Here is a 12,013-nt window from a genome sequence, read left to right as displayed (position 1 = left end):
GGCTGTCTGTGACGTTTCCCCGACCGTGCTGATCCAGGTAGACCATCCTGGTGTCTGGATGGGCCAGGTGACCTTGTGCCTGAGTCTTCCTGTGCCTGGTGGGAGCCACGTGGAGTGCTGCTCCCTTCTGTGCTCCTAGCGTCGGTCTGGTCGTCTCTCCCGACCTCGTCGCCACTGTAACGTTATGTAATAACGACTCGTAGGCAGTGGTTGATGCGCTATACTTATTTATTTGATATTTAAATAGGTTTGTCCGAGGAGCGCCGGCCGGCGCTCTGCTCTGTTGATTGCTCGGCGCGCTAAAGATGCGCGCGCACCCCGGCGCCAACATGGCCGCCCTACGTTACGTCAACGTGACGTAAACAACTAGAACGCTACACTAATAGGTGTCACATGCCTCGTAATCCTGTTCGCCTTTGGAAAAAAGAGTTTTCAGTGTACTTTCCTTAGAGTTCAGTTATGTATGGGCCCCAAAGGTCAAAAGCTTACAACTGGAGGCTTTACTTATTTTCCGTGATTGTCCGTGAAATGTAGATCTTTCTGCAACTGCCTCTGGCGTTTTCCAGATGCCCAGAATCCTTTTCGTGTCTACGATGGGAGGAAGCATTTCCCAGGAGCCCCCACTCGAGTTAACCCCTCTAGACATACACTCTTGATGCTAATTCTGAGCCAACAAGGGTGCCCTGATCTGATCAGTGCTGTGTGTCATACAAGGACTCTGTAACCCTGCTCTATACACCCTGCTAATTTGAAGCCAAATTACGTCATATTTAATATGTTTGTTTGTTGCCATGAAAAAAGTGTTAATATACATTACTTTTCCATAAAGTGATTCGCTGACAGGTGATTCTTTCTTTCATTTTGATACATCTGTGTTTGTTTATATTTTTACAGACTTCCTAACCGCCTTTTGGATAGAGGAGCTGCTTTGACAACAACGCTCTATAATAATGAGCAAGAGGCTCACCGATAATACATGTAATGTATAGAAAACACAGGTAACTAATGCTGTCTCTAGCCGAGACCTAGAAATTGAAATTTCTTTTATGGAGAAATGTATAAGCATGAGACTTCTTTTGCATGTACTTTTTTTCCCCTTTTTCAAGAATCCTTTAGAGTCAAGACACTTTATAAAATTGTGCATTAGTTCAACATATGGCACCGATATGGAAAAGGTCATGTGACCCCATCACCTGAAAGAAAAAGGCTTCCTGTACCACTGTCTTGTACAAACCTTAACTTTGGGGAGGTTCCGTTCTGCAATATTTGGCTTAAATGATGAGGCTGGGTAGTAAGCAAGAAGGCACACAGACAAGGGCGAAAGTCCTTCATCGTTCACTTTGTTTACATCAGCTCCACTGTCGAGGAGGAGGTTGATGATGTCATCATGGCGAATGGTCTAAAAGAAAAGGGATTTAAGAATTAAAAAGGTTTTTTTTTTACTGAGATTAGAAACGCAAAGTACAAAGCTAACATGAGACATGAACAGGCAGTATTTGTGAAAGGCTTAAAGGGCTGGGGCGGTGCCAGTTATGCGTTCTTATCTGAGACGTGCCGTAGTTGGAGTTTCAAGAAAAGTCTAGGAAGAAAAATCTAAACACAGATATCCTACTGGTTTATACTCTGATTCTTGGGGTGAATGTAGCTCCAGTTTGAAGCTTTGAACAGTTTAACGTGCATAACTCATTAATAACATGTGCTAGTAGGGGTTAAGAAAGCTCGGCGGGTTTGTACACGTTGATCTTGAGATTTGTGCTTAACCTTCGTGTCACATATTTGAATCCGGGCAGGACAAACTCAGCCTTTCATCATTCCAAAGTGGAGAAAATGAGCAGCAGTGATTTCGGAAATAGCAACATGTTTTTGTTTGCAGTGCTATTAGTCTGCAATAGAAAGCAATGCTTTTAACAGTTATTATTTTATTATATTCATACACCAAATATTGCTGAGCTGAACCAACTTTGAATTAAATGCGTAGAACTAATGGTTTATTTTCAACTGATATCGGTAATTTATTTTGCTTATGTTGTACTTATGCAAAATTAGGGATCATTGTTCGTAAAGTATGGATGCACAAGCCCATAGAGCAATCGGACCCTGATAAAAAACACTATCATCCTAACCATTGGCTATAGAGAAGACGTTGGTTTCTATTTTTCGGCTAAACATCATCCCCCCAAGGGAGGATAGACAACCTCGAACTGACCGTGTCAGCGTTAAGAAGCGCTTGGAGCCCTAAGGAGCACCGCTTAATTTTAATATCTCTTCATTGGAGGATACATAACCCTGAAGTTATCGTGTCAGCATTTAGAAGCGATTGGAGCCCCAAGGAGCCCTGATAAAACTTTTAATAATCTGCAAAAACCTTCTGAACCACCCCAGCGATATCAAGAGGATACATTTGTGGTTTTTATTGAGAGAGAACAGTTTATATACATTGTCCTGAAGAAGGTGGCTTACAATAATACAAGTGACATCGAAACGCGTCAACGCATTATATGGCGTTACATCCTAGGATTTGACTGGGTGTCGAATAGACGACATGATTTATAGACACCCATGATATAATATAATTAATTCTATGTGGAGTAACGAATTTAGGATATTTTTATGATTATGCAGTGTTGTTTGTGGTTCTCTCGTTTTTATTCTACTTTATTGTCTGCACATTTTCGTTTTTTACTCTTTGTGCACATTATGAACTTGCTCACATGAGAGTTTTTTAATTATTTTGTTAGCAATATGGAATTTTATTAAAAGGAATCTATTTATTTTTTGTATATCAGTTGTTTATGAGTATGGTTTCACATAATTGTCTGTTGGGATCCCGGTTGGTTCTTCTTGTCGTGATTGGTGACACCATGGATGAAAGAATAAGTTTGTATGGTCGAGATTAATTGATATCACTGATTCCAGTGTAGTGAAACTTTTCCCAGGAGAAACTTGTTCTTTATCTACCTGTGGTACCCCTTCTCTTGGGTGTGGGGTCGCTCCCATCCTTTCTTTTGAACTAACTCACATGTATCATGCCATTTAACGTTTGGGAAGGCTCTGATTCGTAAAATCCCGATGCCACTGCCTGCTCAGAAAAAATGTCTGTGCCAGTTTTCTTTTTCTTTTCTAAACGCATCCAGTTTCCTTCTATAAAAACAGGATGAATTTAACAAAAAAAAGATTACTCTACTTAAAAGCAATCACAGACATGGTGGTCGGCTAACCCTAGCAGAAAACCATGCCTATCACGGCAGCCAGTCATAATCGGCCCCAATGTACGATCTACCTCATGCATGTTAGGTCGCATTGAGACACACTACAAATCGGTATTTTGACAACCGACCAATTAATACATATGTGGGTACTTAAAATAACTATGGAATTTTAGAAGTTGATGCACAAATTGCGACCATTTCTAACAAATCCATTTTGTACATTCCATTTAATGAATCGTAAATTGCCTACCAGGGCCGGACTTACCGTACCGGTCATCTGGAGTTTCCCTGAGAGACTGGAAGGGTGAGGGGCAGGTTTTGTTACTGAGGACCGGTTTTGCAGCAGTGCTGCAATATCGATCCCCGTAAAACAAGCATTTGCAATGCAATTGGTCTCGCCTTTGGGACCTTATAAGTATTTAGCGATGCAGCACATTATCGCACAAAACGTAAGCAGTATTGTTTAAAAAGACCAAATCCCTGCACACAGAACCACGGTACACATACTATAAATTAAAATAAGGAAAACAGCTGATAAGAATCCCATCAAACGTTTTCCATTCTATGCATTATTCAGATATTGTTGTACCTCCAGGAATGGTGCACTTCCCCACTGTGGAAATAAATGTTCAAAGAATTACGAGAAAAATTAAAGTAGCGGTTGACTGAAAAAATCGGTAAAGTGGCTCTCTGGTAAAGTCTGTAAAGTGGTGCTAATGTCTGTGATTGTGATTAAACTCCTCCAAAATCAATAACTCTAATTTTATCGACCTCAGAAGGATGAAAGGCTGAATAGACCTACCGGGATTCAAATCTGTGATCTTGACATCAAATACAAATTCCTATAGTGGATGCATTAGCCCACTGAGCCACCTGACTCGGTTGTAATAATTGTTCCCACCAAAAGATACGTTACTTCCACCCTCAGATATATTATAATAAACCATTGTTAACCTCGTCAGCTATTGGCTTATCTCCAACATCTTTTTCATGATGGAAGTCAATAAAGACATGCCAGACAACAAAGTTACTTCAGACTCTGGCTCGCGCAGCCCTGGGTATGCTTAATGATTTTTCAGGGTGTATGTGAGAAACAACCAGCCACCTCAAAAGCTGTGACCAGATCTATGGTTGTAAAATGGCACAGGAGGCATAACAGCAAATTTGTGGTATATATGTATACTTTTCATATTTTTATTAAACAACAGGGGAACTCCTTAGCTGCCATTCCCTATATAGAGATACGTTTAAATATAATCACCTTTAAGCCAGTAAGTTTGGCGAAGAAGTGAAAGTATTACGCGTGTGTGTGTGTGTGTGTGTTTGTGCGCGCGCACGGTATGGTGGTTGAATGCAAGAAGAATTCAAATGGTAGATGAATGAATAAGAGTGTAAAGATGATTGATCATGTACATTTATGGGAAATAATGAAGTGCCTGGATAAAAGCATGCATCTACCCACTGACTCGTGTTGCATTCAACCACTCTGCCATCAAATAGGAACATCTCCAGGTGCCTACTGTTCATCAATTCCTATCACCAGCGGGATATATACAGCCTTTTAGGAGTTTGATTATGTTAAAAAATTGATTGATTTTTGCATATGTGATGTGGCCCTGAACTTTGGGGACCACTCTGAAGAATATAGACATGAACTAGAATGTATGATGTCTATTTTACATACTAGTGAGTACTAAGCTACTATTTTTCTCTTAATCCTCACCCAGCACTCCCCTCCCTTCCTCTTTCCTATTTGGGCACATAAAGTCATTGAAAAATTAAAAGAATGTCTCTTTTTGAATATGTTTAACCATAAAAAGGTTGATATGAGTGCAGTGTGAATAAATAACATTGCATTTGTGATTGGTTCCTCCACTTAATTTATTTAAAAAAATGTTGTGTTATATTTCATATTGACTGTTTTCCTCAGTCTGGGACCCCTCTGTCCATAACGTCTACTCACCCAGGTCCCTATGACTGCATGGGTACAACCCTGTCTTTTGTAACATCTCCAGGTGTAGGCACACAAGAGCAATGAGGTTTTGTAATTCTCGAATCTGACTCCATTTTGTTCTGTGCCACCATTTTGTGTTGCCCTCACGTAGGCCTGTGAAGGTAGCCTGGCGAACAAAGTGGCCTGGCCTTCTTAGTTCATGTATACATTAACTAGGTTTCTTTTTGACTCTGAAATGAACTGTAATAAACTGACCTCTTCACCTGAAACTGACCTCGCAAAGCCAATTTCCCTGATCGATCTTTGTCTGAGATTTCCAATCAATGTTCAGGACCTTGTTAACTTTTAGTTTCCTTGCACATGCCTTATCTTGTTCAGCATCTGTTTCTGTTTCTTTTTTATGTTTCTTCATTACATGGGTTATGCTTTCAATTATTGGTTTGTCCGGCTTGTGGAGATTGAATTTGAGACATTCCTAATAATTAACTTTTGAGTTGGGATACAGTAAATAGAGTTTTTGTTATGTGATACTTTGTTTGAAAATGTACCTTATTGGCTAGAATTTTGTGCAGTGGGTGTACATTTATAATGTGAATATTGGGTATAAAAGGAGACGTCTCGCCTTAGTAAAATGAGCAGTCTCCTGAGAATTTACACCGTGATGTATTTCTAGGATCACTGTTACTAGCTGCAGCTAATAAACTTGGTCTCTGATGCCATCCAGAAATATTCCGTGTCTCTGTATCACAAGACAGGTGAACTCGAAGATCTTAGGCGTGCCCCTGACGCCGCTGGGTTAAACCCCGGTTCTTCAGGCATGATGAAAAAGTGTCGGACGACACGGCTGAACGGAGAGACCTCTGTACCACTCTGCTTGATCCTGATTCTGAAATGGTGTCCGATGATAGTACTAATATGAGTGACTCGGAGTGCTGGCGGTTGCCCAGGAATTTGGAGAGAGCATGGAATGGCTCGATTGTATGCAACCCGGAAACAGTGACATGAATGTGCGAAGCATGTGTTCTCCCTAATAAGGATATGCCAGATTTATTGTCCTTGTATTTTTTCCTGTCATGATAATATCTTGCATTGCATTATGCCGGGTCTGGTGGCTCAATGGACTAATGCATCCATTGCAGGGGCCTGTGTTCGACCTCATGGTCCCAGGTTCAAATCCCGGTGGGTCCACTCAGCCTTTCATCCATCTGAGGTCGATAAAATGAGTACCATTGAGTTCGGTAACAATGAACATCTGTTATTCAGCGCCAAGAGACCTCTGGGTGAACGTGCGCTTTACAAATACACATGTTATGTTATGTTATGTTATGTTATGCATGTGTATACTTACTCTCCTTGCATATCACTGTCTGCTGTTTTAGAGTTGTAACTGAAAAATAAAGATAACAAACCCTTCACTCTACAGACCTAATCTCTGCCCTTTCAATCCCTTTCAATCCCTTCTCTCCTACTGTCTGGAGAAAAATGTATTTTTCTTTTACTATATGCTCACATGATTATGTTGCTATAGAGGGGGTTGATAAGTTGGAGCCCCTCCCTCTTCCATTCACTCCTTGGCCTCTGTGGGTAGGTATTTCCACTGGGGGTGAAAGACATCTCAGAGGAGGGTACATCTTCATTCTTTCTCTGCCTGAACCTGCGAGGCCTTGAACTTGCCAAGCCTGTTTTCTTCGGGTGTCACTGCCTGTGCTTAAGATGCTGACGCCAATGACAATAAGTCACCTCGCCTTCCCTCTCAACCTCTATGCCCCGGCCAGGCATCACAAACTGCTGATTGCAAGAGGGTGGAGGGGGGTTATAACGATGTCTCTCTCATTACAATTGCTTGTGTCCAACCTGTTTGGGATAATACATATTATTATTATATATCTATATCTACAGAGCATGTGACAGTCTGCTTCTGAGAAAGCAGTGTCTATGTACGCATATGTGAGAATGGGAGATAGCTCAAGGGGGGAATGCACCTGCTGCAGAGCCCTGTTTATGGAATCAAGTGTAACACATTGAAGTTCTATCAAGCTTGTGGGTTAGGTTTCTGTTGCAATATGTGCAACTAGATTCAAAACTTTTCCTTAGGAAGCATTTCTGGATATATTGTGGTTTGTAGACCAATTGTGGCCCATTATCTTTATAAACAAAATGTAACTCAAAAGTGTTGTCAAATGACTTTAAAAAAAATGAATAATATCTTTTAATATTCAGCATTTTATCACCCCTGTAAATATGAAAATGTCTTCTGTGGTACTTCCTGGACTCCTGAAATTTGTACAAGCAAAAAATAGGACAGGTAGTAGTGGTTCTACATACCGCACCTCTTTTGTAATGTGGCAAAATCGTAAAATGATCAATGTAATATCACTTAGGTGCTCTTTGGTATACTTGCACCCTACTACCATGGATAAATAAAGCACATTAGTACAGAGTAGCTCTGTGTATACATCAGAAAACAAAATACCAGAGCACTCCCAATCGCTGTTAGAAAATAACAATTTCAAATCTTCCTATTATTTCATAATCTCATGGCTATTTACTATACAATTGAAGACAAGAGCCAAATGGTTGTTGAGCGTTGAGTAATCTTAGGATATGTTGTAATATTCGGAGGTCAGGATTTCCGTTGGAGCTATATGGTTAAATTAGTGACTTGTAATCGATTCATCGTTTTGAGTATTGTAACTGCGGCACGTAGCCCAAATGTTCTTATTCTAAAAAAGTAGGTGTCCTTAAGTACTGGTATTGTTCACAGAGATTTGTCCTGTGGCGTAGGATCTGCTGTGTATGATGTCGAGCATACCCAACTAGTTCAGGCAGAGGGAGCCATAATAAGTCCCCTGCATCTGAATCGATTACACATTAATTTAACTGTGTAGCTCCAACAAAATATCCTGACCTCCGAAGTTTACTTGACTGCTTATATAGCCTTGTAGAAGTCACTGCGTAACGAAACATGTGTTGGCTATCTTTTCCTGGTTCCAATACAGGCTGCGCTCAACAACCATTTGACTCTTGTCTGCAATTGTAGAGTGAATAACTATACGATTATGAAATAATATGAAGATTTGAAAAAAAACAGCGATTAGGAGTGCTCTGGTGTTTTGGTTTCTCTTGAAATTTGTATTCAGAAAATGACCACCTTCTATTTTGGAGAAATTAGGACTCGTTCATTTATCATACATGAACAGTTCATATTTGAATGCAAAATGATTGCTCTTTTAAAACATTACAAGCTACTCCAGCTTACAGGTTGAGCTCTCTGTTGAGAGAAACCTTCCCCAAGGCAAAGTAAATAATTTCCATTTAAGATGGCTTCCACTCTATGTCACTTCCACTAAGGTCATAAAAACAAAGGTCCTCCATCCCCAAGACCCATTTTTCATTTTCTCTGGCCGTGAGCCAAAATACTGATTGTTTAAAAAGTTTAAAACGTTTGCTCTTTGTGTTATAAGATATTGCAGATAGTCTGCTGTAGAGAGCCCATTAACAAGAGTGAGCAAAGGTGTAAGAGGTTTACGCTATAGATGACCTAGCTGTTACTGGGTTCAGTGTTTGTAATGTTAGAATTTTCCCTAGCACTTGATCAGCAGTGCAACAAGGCCTGGTAGCATTGAAATGTTGGGGTTTTGGGGACCACACCATGCTGGCTCTGTTTCGGGTGCATTTAGACCCGTGTTCATGTCCAATTCGACCATCGCCTAACTCTAAGATGGCCTCGTTCTCGGGAGATGCTTATATAGGATATATCTAAAGTACACATACATTAAGTTTCCTTGCTGCAGACAGACATACAGTGATAGCAATAAAGATGGACAAGAGAAAGAACATGGCGGCTGATGCCTTTTGTGAAGATCTGGATGAATCCTTAATGTTGAAAGTTTCTACTATGGATGACATACAGACCATGGAAGAACACTCACTTTCAACTGTCTTTAGGGCCAATGAAGGCTTGTTGCCTCCTAAATATCATTGTGTGGATTGTTCTGACTCTGGCCAGGACCTGCAGAAAGAGTGGGCTAGGAGTAGATTAATACAGGGCAGTGAACTTCAGGCAATCTTTACTATACCAGAACAGATCTCTGTTCCTACAGCCACAGTGTGTGCATGAGAAACCATTATTTATGCATTCATTCTCTCTTGTTAGCGCATACTATGCTAACAACCTTGTTCTGTTCCCTTCACTTCTTTCTCAGTCCTTGCAGTTTAGAGAGCCTAAGAGATGGAATGCTTGATCTCCCCAATACCCTACACACACCAGTCCATTGGTGTAGCTTCGCCTTCAGCAGATGTCTACTTCCCTATTAAATCCACTACTTGCGAGTCTTGCTCCCACCTGCTCAGGCGACGGCAGAATGCCTTTGCCAGTGCTTCTCTGAAGTTGGAGATCTTTCTGTTCAGAAAGACTTTAGGCGTATGCTTCCAGAATGAACAGTTGACGCTGATCATTTTCTTTGCTTTTACAAGGGTAAGTAGGTATTTCTGTTAAAGATATAGGAGTCTTGTCTCGACAGATATAAAATCTTGGCGAAAAGCATTGAAATATACCACATTTATTAACTTCATGCTCTGAGAAACAGCAATAAATACACTGAATGACTTCATGCGCTATTCTTTTTTTACTGCACATCTTTTTGGTTGTGTTGAAATAAAAACTGCTTACCAGTAGCACAGCAGAAATAGTGACAAGAAAATGAATCTCAAACAAATACAGCAACCTGTCAGAAATGAAAGTGCCATGATGGTGTATTGATGAAGCAGTTTCCCTTTGCTTTTAAGGGAACTTTGAAATGTCCAACATTCTAATTTTTAACTCAACCTGTGCTAAAAGGATGTAAAAATATCATCCACAATACCCCCAAATCTAGCCACCCACTTCCCCTTTGATTCCAGTACAGACGTTCCAAGAGTTATCCAATTATTGGCCAACCGAAAACAGACCCCTTGTACTACCGATGGGCTATAGTTTTAAATACTGTGTGCACATATCCTGTCCAGGATTCCCACCCTGACTATGGGGATTACTTAAAGCATGTGAATCTATGAAACATCCAAACTGTAAAACGAAAAAAAAAATCATCCCGGTGGCAGTGGTTGCTGACCCAGTCAAAACAAATTTAGCAAAGGAACAAAAAACAATCTGGATTCTAACAAGCTAAAATACACCAATAGGGGAACAAAAAGAACAAAGCGTATCTACCAAGCAGTAGATTAACACAAGTAATACTAGTTTTTTACTTCACCAGTCTCACATAAGGGTAGGATTTTTCTCTTACCGCTGCAGCGTGGAGAGCAGTGTGGCCTGTATCATCAGCAACATCCACATGTGCAAGATTATCTCGCAGAATCTCGTACACAATTTGATACTCTCCTTCACCAGATTGTATAATCAATCGCTCTGAATTCAGTTCTTTCGGGCCTTTAGGTCCAAAGCTTTCTCTAACACCATTTACTATGGAATCAACATTCCAACTGTACTGTGGAATATTGTGCCTGTGAGGGAAAAAGTTCTATCAGTGGAGATTCCATATAAAGTAACAATAAACAGATCACAATTTCACAACCTGATAAGGAATGATCATTTCAAAGTCAAAGTCAAAGATAGCTTTATTCGATTTTAGTATAAAACCATAAAAGCAACACATAAAAAGCACATACATTCAATTAAAAGGGACTCACTTTATACATTATAAAATACATTCAAGTATAGTTATTTCATGCAGGGATTTCATCTAGGGACATTTCTATACAACAGTCAACATGAATGTCATACTATAATATAAAATAGAGAGTTCATTAACGTTCAAGTCCTGGTTGCAGTTAGTCCATTGTAGATCTGCATCTGATTACAAATTTCAAATACTTTGATACAGCGGTAATGGTTATTTCATCAGGTAATGTAAGTAATTAAAATAAAGCATTCTGCACTGTGTCAATTTCCAGGACTTCAAAAGAGGTAATATAAATGTCTTCCGCCCCCATAAATAATATTTACAAAACAAAACGCTGTGAATTGTAGATTGTGTGGAGGAATCATCACACGGACATTTGATTAAGTTGTTCGACCAATCGTTTGAGTTAGGGAAAGTTACCATCCTAAAAAAGCTACCTGTTCTCAGGCGAGCTAGGAGCATTCTGTTATAGCTTGTCTGGTCGGGGGATAAATAAAGCTGTATGCCAGGACCCTGCAGCAAAGATTGATGTTGGATGACAGAAGCCTTCAGCCCCTCGACACGCCAACGTTGGCTTTCCAAGAAAGCAAGGCAGGATTCCTTTAAAGCTTTTCTTGAAATTGTAGACAGTAATGATGGTTTATTATAAAAGTCTGGGCAGCCTATGTTTATAAAGAAATTCTGTACAAAGGAAAGCCACGGAATCTGTTTGGACCTCTCGAGTTTTATGCAATCCGTAATAATCGCCCTTCTAAAAGCGGTTTCGGTTGAGGTCCATATCTTGTGCCATAACAGCACCGGGCTTATCTTAATTAGATCTGAGATATAGACTAGGGCCAGCTCCTTATGGCAGACATAACTGGAGGTAGATTTGGGGACAGCTAGCAGATACCGAAGGAAAGCATTTTCTCTTACTTGGATTTCACGGCTATCTGCGAGTACCCAGATACCAGCTCCATATGTGGCAGTAGATACGCATTTGGCCCTATATATATATCGAGCAAAACGCGTACATGCCTGCCCCCTAGTTAATTGGCGAACTGTCTAAGTGCGCCAATGGCGCCAGAAAGCTAACGTTCTGGTCGTAATAGCTGTAGTCCAAGTTCCCCTTTTGTTAAAAACGATCCCAAGATATGAAAAAGTGTTGGTTACACCTATCTTTGACTTTT

At 40.2% G+C, this 12,013-nt stretch overlaps 1 protein-coding gene across 1 annotated transcript in view; it reads right to left on the bottom strand.

The window, feature by feature from the left end:
• ANKMY1 (ankyrin repeat and MYND domain containing 1) overlaps positions 1 to 12,013 on the bottom strand; it is a 661,439-nt gene that overhangs the window by 459,994 nt on the left and 189,432 nt on the right. The window contains exons 6-7 of the mRNA XM_086943729.1: positions 10,449 to 10,665; positions 1,235 to 1,399 (exon numbers count right to left, since the gene is read on the bottom strand). Of these exons, the coding sequence (XP_086799855.1) occupies positions 1,235 to 1,399; positions 10,449 to 10,665 (382 nt within the window). The remainder of the gene's footprint in view (positions 1 to 1,234; positions 1,400 to 10,448; positions 10,666 to 12,013) is intronic.

The sequence above is a fragment of the Lissotriton vulgaris genome, chromosome 11 (assembly GCF_964263255.1).
Source record: "Lissotriton vulgaris chromosome 11, aLisVul1.2, whole genome shotgun sequence".
In the NCBI taxonomy this organism is placed as follows: Eukaryota; Metazoa; Chordata; class Amphibia; order Caudata; family Salamandridae; genus Lissotriton; species Lissotriton vulgaris.
This window is presented reverse-complemented; position numbering and strand designations above follow the sequence as displayed.